The sequence below is a fragment of the Geospiza fortis genome, unplaced genomic scaffold (genome assembly GCF_000277835.1).
Source record: "Geospiza fortis unplaced genomic scaffold, GeoFor_1.0 scaffold194, whole genome shotgun sequence".
In the NCBI taxonomy this organism is placed as follows: Eukaryota; Metazoa; Chordata; class Aves; order Passeriformes; family Thraupidae; genus Geospiza; species Geospiza fortis.
Window position 1 is genome coordinate 1,413,583 of NW_005054322.1, and position 14,694 is coordinate 1,428,276.

General features: G+C 40.4%; 1 protein-coding gene across 1 annotated transcript in view; it reads right to left on the reverse strand.

Moving 5' to 3' along the window:
* Positions 1 to 1,453: 1,453 nt before the first annotated feature.
* Positions 1,454 to 14,694, reverse strand: part of VWA8 (von Willebrand factor A domain containing 8) — a 168,820-nt gene continuing 155,579 nt past the window's right edge. The window contains exons 42-44 of the mRNA XM_031056817.1: positions 7,051 to 7,149; positions 5,638 to 5,876; positions 1,454 to 3,335 (exon numbers count right to left, since the gene is read on the reverse strand). Coding sequence (XP_030912677.1) covers positions 3,227 to 3,335; positions 5,638 to 5,876; positions 7,051 to 7,149 — 447 coding nt within the window. The 3' untranslated portion in view covers positions 1,454 to 3,226. The remainder of the gene's footprint in view (positions 3,336 to 5,637; positions 5,877 to 7,050; positions 7,150 to 14,694) is intronic.

Below are 14,694 nucleotides of genomic sequence, written 5' to 3' on the forward strand. Positions count from 1 at the left end.
TGGGTATGAACACATTACATATAGAAACAGAATTAGACCAAAATCTGCATTACAAGAGGTAATTAAAATAACTACTGCTGATGTGACTAATGCTATTAAAGTATTAGTGATAGGTCAGACCCTGCTCCAACTGGCAGCTCTATTCATTTGCTGAAATAGGGCCTTTCCATAAAAACTGATGAGTGCAAAAGTGCCTTATTAAACTGTGAGAAGAGATGAAAAATACCTTAACATGCTTTCAGAGGGGATGAGTGACACACAAAGCTGGTGCCTGCTTTGCAGTGAGAGCAGCCACTGGGGCTGCTGTTAGGCAGACAAAGCCATGTTACTCTTAAGCATTCCACTAATTAAAAATAAATGCATATTAGGAAGCTCTGCAAATCCCAGGAACGTGAAAGAGGAGTGTTTGCTGAATTTTTGAGCAGTGAACTAACACTGCAAGTCCTGGTGAGACAGAGAAAAAGCACAGTTGCTGCTTTGATTTCCCTGGGGTAGCGATGGGCATTACAGCAGGTGAGAGATGTACAGCCTGGGGAGAATTTTGCCCTGAATTCTTATGATTTAGAGAGACACTGTCAGGTCAAATATGGTCTGCAATGAAATGTTATTAAAGCCAAAATCCAAACCCTTTCCTTCTGAACTGAAAATTAAAAAAAAGTTTCACTCTTTTCCTCTCCCTTTCTCTCAAAACCTACTGCAGGGCCTCTTCCTCTCCACTCGTGACAGAGCCCACCTGCAGTGCTGTATCCAGCTCTGGCCCAGCACAGGAAGGACACAGACTGGGGGAGTGAGTCCAGAGGATGGACATAAAGATGGTCAGGGGGCTGGAGCACCTCTTCTGTGAAGACAGCCTGAGAGCTGGGGTTGCTCAGCCTGGAGAAGAAAAGGCTCCAGGGACACCTTCCAGCACCTAAAGGGGGCTCAGGAGAGCTGGCGAGGGACATTTTACAAGAGCATGAAGCAACAGGACAAGGGGGAATGGCCTGAAACTGAAAGAGGGCAGGTTTAGAACTTCCACCCACCCTCATGGCCATGCCTGGCCCTGGACATGGCTGTTCCATGGGCCCAAGGAACAAGAACTGAAACTCAAAAGACATCTCCTGGAACAAAGATAAAACCAAACACTACAGAATGGTAACTGTAATGAAAGGTAACTGTAAATTATACTTATACATGAAGTATAATTTAGAGGCATAATCAAACAGAAGATTAAAAACTGGATTTATCATGGTTTTCCTTTAAATAGCACTATTTTTTTATGATAAAGGTGACAGTATTTTACTGCATTTAAATCTGAGGTGAGAAAGTTTATCCACACAAGTAATGTAGAAAGTGTACAGTGCATCTGCTAATTACCTGCAAGAAAAAGGTTCTTTTTTCAGGACTGCTGGCAATAAAGGTAGACGTGCTAAAGGAATTTCCTTATAAACACACATTTAGTAAGAGTCTTATCTATATTTCAATTCTTTATTGCATTTAGTATCTCATCATATGTTTACAGGACCAAGATATTTTTATTTTGAAGCACACTTCCCCTTAGTAGCAGCATCCGTGTGTATGTGCATACACGTGCATTTGTCCCAACCAGGGATAACCTTCTCCTCCCAATTCCAAACAGGAACTGCATCTTCAATCTCTTTGTTTCCACATATACAGTTATCATAACAATGCTAACAAGACTTTGAAAAATGTCTTCCGTCCCCTCTTGTCATAAAGAGTTTGAAAGCTGACCAGGCTTCAAACTCATCCTAAACAGGGGACGTTTTTGATGCTCTGGTAAAGATTTTAGCTGCAGGATTGATGGACTAGAGAATGACCACCATAAGCTGGACCCTTTAAAACACCAATGGTTGTATTTAATGAGATCATATTAATTTGCCTCCTCCCTTCTAAAGACACTGCTCAAGGTGCAGCTTGATCAACTGCAGGACTAAGAGAAAAATTAAAAGAATTGCAATTCCTCCTTCAGATTTTTATAAGCACTCTTCCTGAATGTTCTTTTATTCAGTTACTCTCTAATTAGTATCAGTTATTATGTACATCCCCCACACCAGGTTAATTAAATCATACATTCAATTCATTGACTATTCCACTGTTCCCAAAGAACTACAAAATAGCTCTTATTTAGTAGATAAGGAGGAATTATCACCTCATGGGACAAGCCAAACACCAACTGATTGAATCATAAAATAAGTCTTTAAAACTAACTTGGGTATTAAATACATTCTAACACAGATATCTTGCTAAAATACTTTCCCCTCTTCCTTTATAAAAAATAACTTATTTTTTCATGCCTAAATCTCTCCTCCAGTTTAACCTTCAAATGACCCAAGAAAAACAGATGGTGAATGTGCTCTAGCAAAGCTCTAGTAACCTTTTTGTCTCCTGATTGAAGAGTCACCCCCATGTGCTAAGGCCATCTCAGGGACTCTGTGTAACAGTGCAGTGGGTGCAGCATCATCAGCAGTGCAAAGGACTCATGCAAAGTTTCCTCCTTGGAAACACTGCCTCGGGTCCTCAAGAGTGTTTTGACCCTTTCCTCTTACATTTCATAGGCAGAACTGAACCAATTTACTTTTGTTTTCTTCTTAACAGCCACTTTCTCTAGCTCTGACAACTCAGAGCACGGTGCCTGATCAGATAATGAATGTTTACATGTGATGGTCAGTGTTTCCAAACTGCTCCATTGTTCCCAGCCTCGGGGTGAAGCCCTGATGCCCATCAAGACAAGAAAGCAACAGGAGAGGAAGGAAGGATTTCCTGCCTGGCAAGAGCAGCCCTGTTTAAATCAGAGATGGAGTTAACCACCCATTCAAACATATGCACACGAAACACTGACACAGATTGCCTGGATCTGCCTTGCACAGGATTACCAAATCCCAGTGAACTGTGTTTAATGAAACAGGATGAGATGATTCCATAGTGCTGGCAGCATGGCAGGCAGAGGAATGATCACAGACTGTCCTTTGTTTGTTTGTCCCTCCAGAAAAACATCCATTCTGTCGCCATCCTCTGCCCTGCTGCAGCCCTTTGAATGTGCTGATTCGCTTGAGAGATTCTGGGGGAAAATTTACAGCCTGGCTGTCATGTAGATTGTGGTTGCTTGGCTGATTAAAGAAGGGTATGTATTTTCTTAATAATTGTGTTTATCCTCAGCTTTAGGGTTTGTACCTCCAGCAGGACTGGGTTTCCTCTTTGAGTTCACACCTGGTGACAGCAGTGATGCTTAGGCACTTGACAACAGGGTAGATGTGAAGATCTGCTGCAAAATCTGAGGGATCTCTTTGGTATCCATGGCAATGAAAGACCGACCTGCTGGCAGTGTCCTCTGCAGCCTAGGGAGCAGAATGAGGGACAACACACAATTAACACCTCAAATTATCTTCCCTACCACAAGGCAGGATTCCTCACATTGCTGTCACCATACAATTAAAGGTTTGGGAAAGCAACAGAGGGAGAAAACATTGAGAGCAGGTAGGGCACAGAGTTCCTTTCAGCAACACAAACAAGAGTATTTCCAGAGATTTCTGGAAATCCATGTCCTCTTTCTGACATGCCAGAACTCAGTTTTGATCAAGGAACTGGTGATCCCATGAGGTGCCACCACAACTGGCTTGCTGAGGACAGCTACAGATTTCCACTGGAAATGAAGACACTTATTGTAAATTGACTTCCATGAACCCACAGCTCTTTCAGTTCAACAAGTCCAATGATTCTAACTGTGCTCTTTATATTTCTTAGACATCACTGAAGATACATGGAAATGTGTTCTTCTGCCAATATTAACCTGACACATTTTTATTCACAGCTTAACCCACCCTTAAAAGTCAAACTAGATGCATGTCACAAATTCCAGCTCCCTCATGTCCAGTTAGCAGGCTTGGGATTTATTTTTTCTCTGCTTTTTACAGGAGATTTTGCTCTATACTATTCCTCCAAGTGAGTAAAACTGAGTGAACTCTCACTTTTAAAATTAGTTTTAAAAAAACTGCAACAGAGAATTCCCTTCTCTTTCCCCCACAGCAGTTACAGGAAGGCTTTGTCTAATTCTGCACTTCCACATACATAGAAATGCATTTCAGTGACAGCACTGTGTGCATTTTCCATACCCAGTTAACTAGGCCATTATAAGATCTCTTACACAGCAGGACATGGTCAAAGATTAATTTTTTCTTTTTTAAATTCCTATCAAAAGTAAAGGGGCTTTCTGTAATTACAATCTTTCACAATTGATTCTGTTTTGATGATTAACACAGCTCTGATGCACAGACCTGTGGCCACAACTCATGGTGTCTGTTGTATCTTTCAACCCTTTACTGCTTAAAGTTATCTACTGAGGGCCAACATCCTTTCAGATTTCTCTCATTCTCCTCTAGTGGAAGACTCAAACAGAAAAGACACTGTTGATATTTGTGGCTATACCAGCTTTTATCTGCAGGTACTGGTCCTCAGTGGATGTGGAACCGGAAAGAACACCTAGGACAGAATTTCTTTTTTTCCCCCTTGTGCCCAAACATTTAAAAGCGAAATTATGTAGTAGAACTAAACCCAGGCATATTGTCTCAGACACTCAAAAGAATTTATGTCTCTAACACAAGGGGTGTATCGGAGTCAAACCTTTGGCTGTTTGGAAGACAAATTAAGTCCAGCATCTTCTGTTTAAAATCTCTTTTCTTAGGCCTGCACACACTGGGACCATATACTGGGCAATAACAAAGGCACTATTATGATTACATGGTGACATTACATAAGGGTATAATGCACATCCAGCAGCAGGAGGATGGCATCAGCTGCTCCCTTTGGATGCACAGGATGCTCTGACCTTGCTGGCTATAAGGGATGTCTGCAGGATCCACAAGCCAGTCTCCTCCCTGCCACAACTCAGGAGCTACAGCTTCTTGCCAGTACATGAATAATGAAAATAGTAAAAAAAGAGATGCACGAAAACTTGGACATGACCTGTCAATGTCCACTGGCAGCCCAGAAAGACAAGAGTACCCTGGCTTTCTTTCATCAAAAGCAGCACAGCCAGCAGGGTGAGTGAAGTGATTCTGCCCCTCTACTCCACTCTGGTGAGACCCCACCTGGAATGCTGTGTACAGCTCCATGGTCCTCAGCACAGGAAAGACATGGACCTGTTGGAGTGGTTTCCAGAGAAGGGCCACAAAAATGGTCAGCAGGATGGAGCACCTCTGCTATGAAGACAGGCTGAGAGAGTTGGGGTTGTTCAGCCTGGAAAGTCCAGGGAGACCTTATTGAGGCCTTTCAATACATAAAAGGGGCTCATAAGGACATAGTGAGAGTTTTTACTGGGGCCTGTAATGACAGGATAAGGTGTTAAACTGGAAGAGGGTAGATTTAGACTGGAGATACGGCAGAAGTTTTTACAATGAGAATGATGATGCACTGGCACAGGTCATCCAGAAAAGTTGTGAAAGACATCCCTGTTCATGGCAGGAGGGTGGGAATAGATGACATTTAAAGGTCCCTTCCAACCAAACCATTGTATGATTTTATGATACTATGACCAAAACCTCGGTGCAGAACAACAGCATGGGCAACTCACTGCAATAAAAGCATAATTTAGATTAATGCTGAATGAAAGCAAACTGTACTAGGCATAAACCAAACACTTACCTATCTGCCTGGTCTCCCAAGGATCCTATAAATATGGCAAAAGCATTGACTTGAGTGTTGGTGGTCAAGACCTGTGCAAACCTCGCTGGTGGGATCCCGTAACGCTCCAGGTTTGCGTCACTTAGGACGATAACAAAATATTCATCTGCCTCCTCCTTGGCGACTTCCCGAATGGCATGTTCTGTCCCTTCCAAGGTATGGTCTCCACTCATGCAGAACTGGGCGTGGGCATGCATGGTCTGTGTGCACAGCATAACCATGTGGAAATACATCAGATGACTTTAGGAACAAGCATTCATTTCAGCTAGCACAGGAGGGAGTCAATATTCAGTACTGCTATATTAGGGGATCCATCAGAAATGCAGACAGTGCTCCAGATAGAAAAGAAGATGCAGCTTTCTGTACATAATATGTCAAATTTTAAGACAGGGAACTTCTTAAAAACACAGTTGGTCAAACAATCAAAACCCACACAGGGACCTAATTAGACTGGGCCTTAGGGAAGGTAAATTAATTTGGTCAGCTGCAGTTTGAGTAGATACATTCCTATGTATTTTAAGAAGAAAACAGGTTCCTAATGCTGTGAACAGCTCCTGCATGTTCATAATTTGCACTCGACTTCCAAATCCTAGTAGTGTCTTAGTTATTATCAAATATCTGATTCCTGACAGTGGCAGTCACATTTAAAAATGATAAAACATCTTGTTTGAGCTGTTACAAAACAAATACACCATATTCATTGATGAAGCTGTTACCTATGTAGAAGGCCAGGAATTTTAGATGTTACTAAATCAGGTTCTTCTAATCAAAGGAGCTATTTCAAAAGTAGTTTTTGAAGGAAGCTCAGATACATGCTTCCAGCCTATCAAGCTGCCAACCACGTAAATCCTACAATATACTTAATTTTTCTTCATCCTACTATAGAAAAATTTTGGTGGATACACTCACTTTGCCATTGTGATTTAACATGTTTCCAATCTAGCACTGACACATTTTCCCAATGCTACTGTGATGCATTACTTCTTGACGGTACCATGCTAAATCACTGACCTGGGATCCCTCTACAGTTTTGAATGAGTCACTTATGCACTCATAAGTGTGCATATCACATGATTTTGGGCAGAGCTATTTATATGACCATATAATCTCTGGAACTTCCCCTATCTTTTGATAGGAAGTCAAAATGACACATTTAGGGCATAGATGTCCAGAATAAGGCATACCTAGCTTCTACTATTTTGGCACAATTTGTTTTCTGCCATGTCTCTGTAAGGTCCTGTTTAAATTTAGGAAAATACACAGATTTTTGCTTTCCTGTCTTTATTTTACTATCCTCATGTTTTGTATTCTGTGACCTGCTTACAACTTTATCTTTGCAGTCATAAAATCTTTAATTACCAGCATCACTTTTACCTTGAGAATCTCTAATCTTTGCTTATTGTTCTTGGGAACTTTGTCACTCCCAACCAAGGCGATGTTGAAGCCATCTCCTGAATGTCCAACAATGTCGTACTACAAGAAAGAAACATCATCAGTCACCTGTTAGTCACAAACGGCCCTTGGCTCACAATGACATAAGACAGATCAAAGGCAATTTGCAATTTTCAACAGAAGATCCCAAGTACTGTTCTCTGTTTCTGTTTATGAGCTGTTTAAGGGAACTACTTGCAATTTCTCACTGACATGAAAACATAGGAAAGAATTGCCAAATATTGAAATTAAGGAACAGTTCCTTATTTTCATGATCTCTTTTTCACATAATCGCACCAACTGCAGTGGTGATGTGTAAGATCAAGACCTTGCCCTCTCACATTGTCCACGTATTTCTTTTAAAGCAGCAATTTTCATCCTCTTGAGTCTGACAAACAAGAAGCACATTGTTTGAGAATAGCCTCTATGTTTGATGAATCTTTTTGGTGACCTCATTCTGCTCTGAAAAAAAAAGTATTTCAAATCCCCTTTCTTGAAAATCAGCACTCCTTATTTTTGTGCATAACAGATCAAAGCCATTGCTGAAAGTATGTAGAGAAGTGAATTCCAAGAGCCCCTGTATGTTTTCAAAGGAGATGGTGTGCACATCATTCTCCTGTGAGATGCTGCAAAACTGACATGTAGAACCACAATAGTTCAAATAACCAGTGAACAAATAAAGCAATATTGCAAAGGCCTCTGTTTCATGTGAGAGCTTCATTGTTGTTACATGAAAACCAAGACAAGCTGAGTTATGGCAAGGTCCTGACCTGCCCTTTGTGTTGTGGATGTGGCAGCCACCCCAGGGAGAATTCATGAGCAGGACAAAAATGAATTTTAGAGTTGCCTACACCAAGCAAGAGAGCACAGTATACAGAATCTGAGCCCAGAGAGACCTGAGCTGGCAATTCCTCAACATGCCTGTATTCCCCCCTGCCTGACAGGGAACTCTGATGCAGTATTTTACCTTTCTGTTTTCTTTTTTTCAAGTACTGTTACAGGTTCCTGCTGGGTTCACCATCCCTAATTCCCACATAATAATTTGGTAAAAGGCAGGTCTATTCCTCATAGTTTTTCTGTCTCTTCTTTCCTATTGAAAGACACTTTATTTGGTATAAGTCAGGTCCTAGAGAGAGGAGAAATGGCAGTCTTTACAGACAAAGCTCTTTTTGTTTCCACATCACTAATTTGCTTAAAAACGTATCAAAAGAAAGCTAGAGCAGCTGGAACAACACTTTAAAAGGTGACACCTCGCTCCGTTAAAGAGCAAATGTACTACATACTGCAGATTATTTCACCCAAGGTCAGACCATTTTATGACAGCCCCACGTAAACCAGACTTCCTTCCCCTAGGAAATCTTTATATAATCTAGTCCCCATACAATCCCATTTCTTTCTGCTCCATTGGCTTTTCCCATTTCTGCTCTCCTCAACACTTACATGCCTAGTATTAGCTACCAAGCCTCACGTAAAGCTTTCTGTCTGCCACATGCTTTCTCTTCAAAACCTATTTCTTATCACCAATAATGCTTCAGCCTCTCTTTTTATGGATATGAAGACATGGCAAATGAAAATATACAACTGTTGAGAATAATGTTGGGGTTACATTCAGCATAATTCCTAAATAAAACAGGAATATATCCTGCTTAATAAAATCTGAACCACACACAGGGAATGTGTGCATGAGTTTTGTTTTAAAAATTAGAGACTATTCAAATCAGAGGAACTAAATAAAGCAGAGGTTTAATGGAGCAGAAAATATACAGTGCTCGTGGTTCTTATGCAATGTCAGAAATGCCCACACATCTTCAGGGTAGGCTCTTAATTATGAAACTTTGCACATCCTCTGCTGAGCAGTTTTGCATTTGGTATCACTTTTAAAACAACAAACTAACTATGTAAAGCAAAATGCTGCCATTCTCCTGTGTAAAAAGGCTGATCATAGAGGGCTCCTTCCTGGCTTCCTAGATGTCTCCCACTGGCTGTCTTTGTGTCAGCTCTGCCATACTGAGTTCATGGGAATAAGCCAAACTTTGCTGTTTGGGAATATCATTGCGGTTCTTGACATACACCAGTAACAGACCAAGCTTTCATCTCAAACAGTCTGAGTTTAAACTTAGTGTGACAGCCTGTGTAAGGGGAATTGCTGTATCTCCTGATGAAACTCTAGATGTTGACCCTACAGCAGGGCCCCCTCCACATTCTTGCACAAGGCGGGAACAGACAACCTGGTTACAGGCAAGGCGAGGCTCAAATGATCTGAACAAACTATTGCAGGCATGGAAAGGCATCCACCTGGGAACATCATGTCCTGTCTGCTCTCTGCTCAGAGAGTTGCTTATTATTCTTTGTGTGTGCCCATGCATGCACCCGATACGATACATGTGCTTATCTTTAGCAGATGTTATCAGTTTCCTTGTTTCTTTGCTGACAGCTTACTATGCTATTTGTGATTTAAAAAGGTTTGGTGAGGCAGCAGGGAAGAAGTGGCTATTTGATTCATCCTGACTGCTGCATTCTGGGTCAAGTAGGGCCTCCTGAACAGAGTGAGATCCTGCTGCGCTGGGGAAAAGAGGAGCTGTGGTCAACAGCCCTCATGTGCTGGGTCTCATGGTCCTCTGATCCAAGTCAAGGACCAGGAGTAGCCAAAATCTAACGAGTGTCAGTTTGGTTTTGGGAAGCTCAGCTCCCTAAACTGTGAGGCTGGATGAGTTCACAGCAAGGGAATGTAGCTGCACTGACTTGGACTGACTTACATCAACATAAGACTGCAGGCTGGGAGATGCTCCCTGGGAGGGGGGAGGCTCACAGCAAAGTTCTAGAGGTGACAAAAGAGAGATGTTTGCCCAGGGGAATGTAAGGAATCTGTCACAATTTAGGAAATCAGAGTTTGGGAGAGGAGCAAAACTGGAGTAAAGAAGCTCACTCTGAAATGGCAAAGAATTAAAATCTCTCCTGCAGGAAATTATTACCTCCTCCTGATATGTGTTCTAGTAATGAACCCTTAGTGATTTCATATTTCCTTGGTGCACTCATTGTAAAGAAAAGGTGCAGACAGCTCCTCAGTCCTGGTCAACTGGGAACCCCAACACATGCAGGCACATGCAGACTTTGTCAAAACCAGTTTCCTTCCTTTGCAGTAGCTAAAGACAAGCACAGAAGAAGGGCCTTTGAAAAGCAGGGATCCAATCTAATGCTTTTTCCCCATAAATTCCCTAAGGAGGATTTATGTGGATGGAGTTACAAGCGAGAGAAAAGCTGTGATACAATCTTACTTGAAATTGACTTCAGTTTTCTTTTACAAAATTGCAAGCAAAGGCTCTCAGGACAAATCCAGTAGCAAAATACATTTGCCATACTGCAGCTTAATTGAAATAATATATTATTGTGGTACACCAGAGCTTGTTTTCCAATAGCCTCAGGTAAACTGAGACAAGGACTGCTCTATTCAGGGTACACAACATGTAAACATGTATTTCGAAACAGCATCATTTTGTTGGTTTCTTTCCATAGGAAATGGTTAATACAGTCTCTGTTCCACTGCCACATTTTGCACTGAATGGATGGTTGCTGCTGCCTAAAATGGGTAAAATAGAAGACTTTGTCTTCTGCAGCTGCCATGCCAAAAGGTTTCATTTCTGAAGGCATTTAAAAAGCTGAAAGAAAATGTGTGCTGAATGTAAAAGGCAGTGTGAATTAGACTCTGCTGGAGGGCTAGATCTTTATAAATTCATCTCTTCTTTGGACAACACCGAACATTCTATTTTTCTGAATTTATTTTAAACCTTTTGCTTATTATTTAAAATAAACTATTCTGCCAAACATGTGGACCATTTCTTCTTTTCCTGAATTAGCAATGCTGCCTCCACAGTAAATTTTACAAACACAGAGTGCTAAAAGAGGCATATAAAATCTTCAAAATCCCTTTAATATAGCTATAAATAACAATTCAGGCTTTTCCTACCAGTTACATAATATGCTATTTACCGACTCATAATATTTTTAAGGCTTCATAAAATTGCTGTTGGATAATTTACTGGACATGCCTCCTCAATCTGCCATTATGTGTGCAAATCACAGTAACTGGGGATGATATAAAAACATACAGTTTGTGACAGACATAGTACTGCCTCAGATAAAAAAGAGAACTTCTGTGCATTGTCAAACAACTGGCACCTAAAATGGGATGTTCAGAAGATGGGCCTCCTGTTTTCCCCTTGACAAGGAATGATTCACTACCTGCACTTATGGGAAATGGAAGTAGGGAGGATGTCCCACATGAGCATAAAAAACTGAAAAATACCTACTGCACTTGTCTGACTTTATAAATGGTAACTTCATTACCTGCTTGGTGCAGTCATATACCCAATATTCAGCTCTTCTGTATAAGAAGGCAAGAAGAAACTATTTTCTACCTTCACTCAGTGCTGTTAAGATCATCAGACAATCAACATCATCCTTGATGCCTAGGAAAACCACCCATGGGGAAATCTCAGCTGGGCAGGATAAAACAGCCAAGAAAAAGCCCATCTGATTAATTCAAAACTGTATGTAGCAGAGAAGTAAACCAAGCACCATCAGAAAGGTCATCCTGAGAAAAAGCCAGGAATTGCTTTCCAAAGTCTGCATTGCAGTTAGATAGCCGAAGAGAACTTTACTATGTAAATCCCCTCTGCTTAACAAGCTAGATGATCCCCTTGGTTCAACACATGTTTTACAAGATAACCCTCAAATTCACAGCATATGTTGTTGTGAGCTGTGCAGATGGGGCTACAGCAGGAACAGATAACAGCAGGCGTATCTGAAGGCCAAAAAAGTCTATTTTTATAAAACCAGGGAAGAAGAGAATAAGGAAAAGGAAGAAATAAAAAAGTGATAAACTGCAAATTTTTAATTGAACACTATAGAGTTGTGTGTTCTTCTTTTTCAAATGGTTCCTTTCTTATATATGAGAAATGTATGCTACTTTTGCAGACATACCAAACCTTCAGCTTTGTCCTGAGAAAAATCAGCAGCATCATGCAAAGTGTCAAGAGTTGTACAGAATGGAGTCAGTGATATTTTAAACAAGTTACTGCCTCTCCTGCTCTCTGAAGCCTGACCCAGAGATTTTAAAATCACAGCACTGAAGGGAGTTTGTAATGATCTTAACTAATTCTCCACAGTGTCCTGGCTGCATGTCAAGTTCTACATGTCATTCCTTTAGCATGCACTTCAGGGTTCTGGGTTCTCAGCTTTAGAGCTGCACTGGAAATAAGGACAAATGGTTACCTGCCATTGTGTTACATCCTTCTCCAGTGTTATCACTTTCTAAGCCATCTTCCTCAGCTGCGAGAATGAAAAATAATTTATTGCTCAAAATAAGAGCAGAATGAACAATCATCCCCAGGTCACCATTTCTGTTTTAGTCAAGGCTTTATCAGCTTCTTGATTTTTATCTCTTCCACACTGAGCAGTTCTTACTAAGTAACTTGCTTAGTTATTTAGTCATTCCTTGTACGGGGACACTTCCATACCTTTTGCAATCTTTGTTACCCTCTTTTCTTTTTCATCTCTACAAGAACTTCTGTGAGATGGGCGAGCAAAATTGCACACATTACTCCCAAACTGAATGCACTGTGGATGTTTATAGTAACATTCTCATGCATTTTCCTTTCTTCTCTCTTCTTTTGTTAATAGTTTAGAACATTCCATTAGCTTTTTTGACAGCTGGTGAGAACAGAGTGTTCAAAGAACCCCGCAACATAATTACAAGACATCTTTGTTGGGCACCAGTCTGTAGCTGGGAGTGAGGACTAACAGAAAGCTGAGACTTTCTCACTGTGTACTTAAGATCAAAATTATTTTCTTCCACCTGCAGTACTTTACATTGAAAATCACTAAACTTCACCTACCATTTTACTTCCCAGTCACCATTTATGGCTAGGTCCTTATCCAACTTCTTGTAGCTGGATTTCCCTTGTTACTTTCTCAAATAGCATCATATAATTAGCAACTTTCGTCCCCTTTTCATCCCCTTTAACAGATCACTCACGTATATACTGAACAACAGAACAGCATGGACTCTGGCACAGATCCTACCACAGCTCCACCACTAAAAAATGACCACTTAGGCTGTTTCTTATATTTTTAGCAGTATTTTGTTTATCTAAAGGATTTTCTACCAAGGGACTTTGTCAATTGCTTTTGGCGGAAGAGACTCTACCAACTAACCAACCAACCAACCTTGCTTGTCACACACATAGATAACTTACTTCCCTTTACAAAACCATGTTGACTACACCACAGGATATGATATTTATCCTAGTGCCCACTACTTTTCTGTGTGGATGAGCCTGCATTTTGCCATACTCATATCTGTGTTGCTCAGATATACCTGATTTACCAAACTACACAAATCATGCTGCATAATTGCACGGTCACTGTAAATATTTGTCCTTAACTTTTCTATTATCAGTGAGCAGGAGATACATGAACAGCAGAACCAATAAAGCCCTGATTTCCATTTATTTTTTAAATTACATTTTAGTTCCTATGTGGTTTCTCTGGGCTAAGGTAGAAGTTTATGGTTACAGCATTTTCCTCCAACAGGATTACACAGCATCACCCTCTACCCAGCATATTTTCATTATGTTTTCAGGAATGTAGTGATTTTGGGAGCAAAACCATAGTTTCAAATTTGTTTGAATTTCTTCAACATGCTCCATTTAATAAAGTTTAAGGGCAAGAAAGCTTTACTGCCAAAGAAGATTGTAGCACATGCTTTGTTTTCTTAGGAAAAAACATAATGCCTGTCTCCTCTTATAGACTTTTCTCTTCAAAAATATTAGTGTGCATGACTAGGCTTTCGAAGACATGCTAAAAGCACATGCCTGATTTTGTACATGAGATTCTATGGAAGCACAGAAATCTGTAGAATCATGTTGTTGGAGGAATAAGGTGAAGCAGACCTGATTGAATTGATCTGGACTAAATTTCTCTTAACTTTCTTTAGGAGACTTTATGTTTTGTTCAGATATATTTTAATTCTTATGTTTGATATGCTCTTCAGTAAAGGTAGTGGACATTTCTATTCTTCCATTAAACACAGTGTATGTCCAGAATTAACTGGAGACTGCTATTCCTATCTTCTTTATGGCTAAAGAAACATGGTCTAGACCTTGTTTAGGCTTACTGAGACAAAAAGACCATTATGTTTATTTACATTTCATTTGCAGGCTACCATTAAATAACATTTGTAACCTAGTATGTTTCAGTACAAGAAATTATTTCTTGCTTTCAGTTAACTAGAACAGAGAAGAGACAAAGAAGTCTGATCTCTTCCCATGACCAAGTACTGCTGTGTGTGCTCTGGGTGGATGGAAGGACGTGGTATCTCTGCATGTCCTGAAGCTCATATTTACTTGTGTTTTGTAGGCTTAAGTGTTTCTTCTCAAAGAAACAGATAAAACCAGAAAAAAAACCCAGCAAATCTCACTAAATCAAAGTCTTAGATTGAATACTCCCCTGCTGAAATGTGTAATGTTTCTTACCCTCTCACTAGTATTATTTTTCAGGTTGCTAGAAATAGATTAATGTCTTTATTTC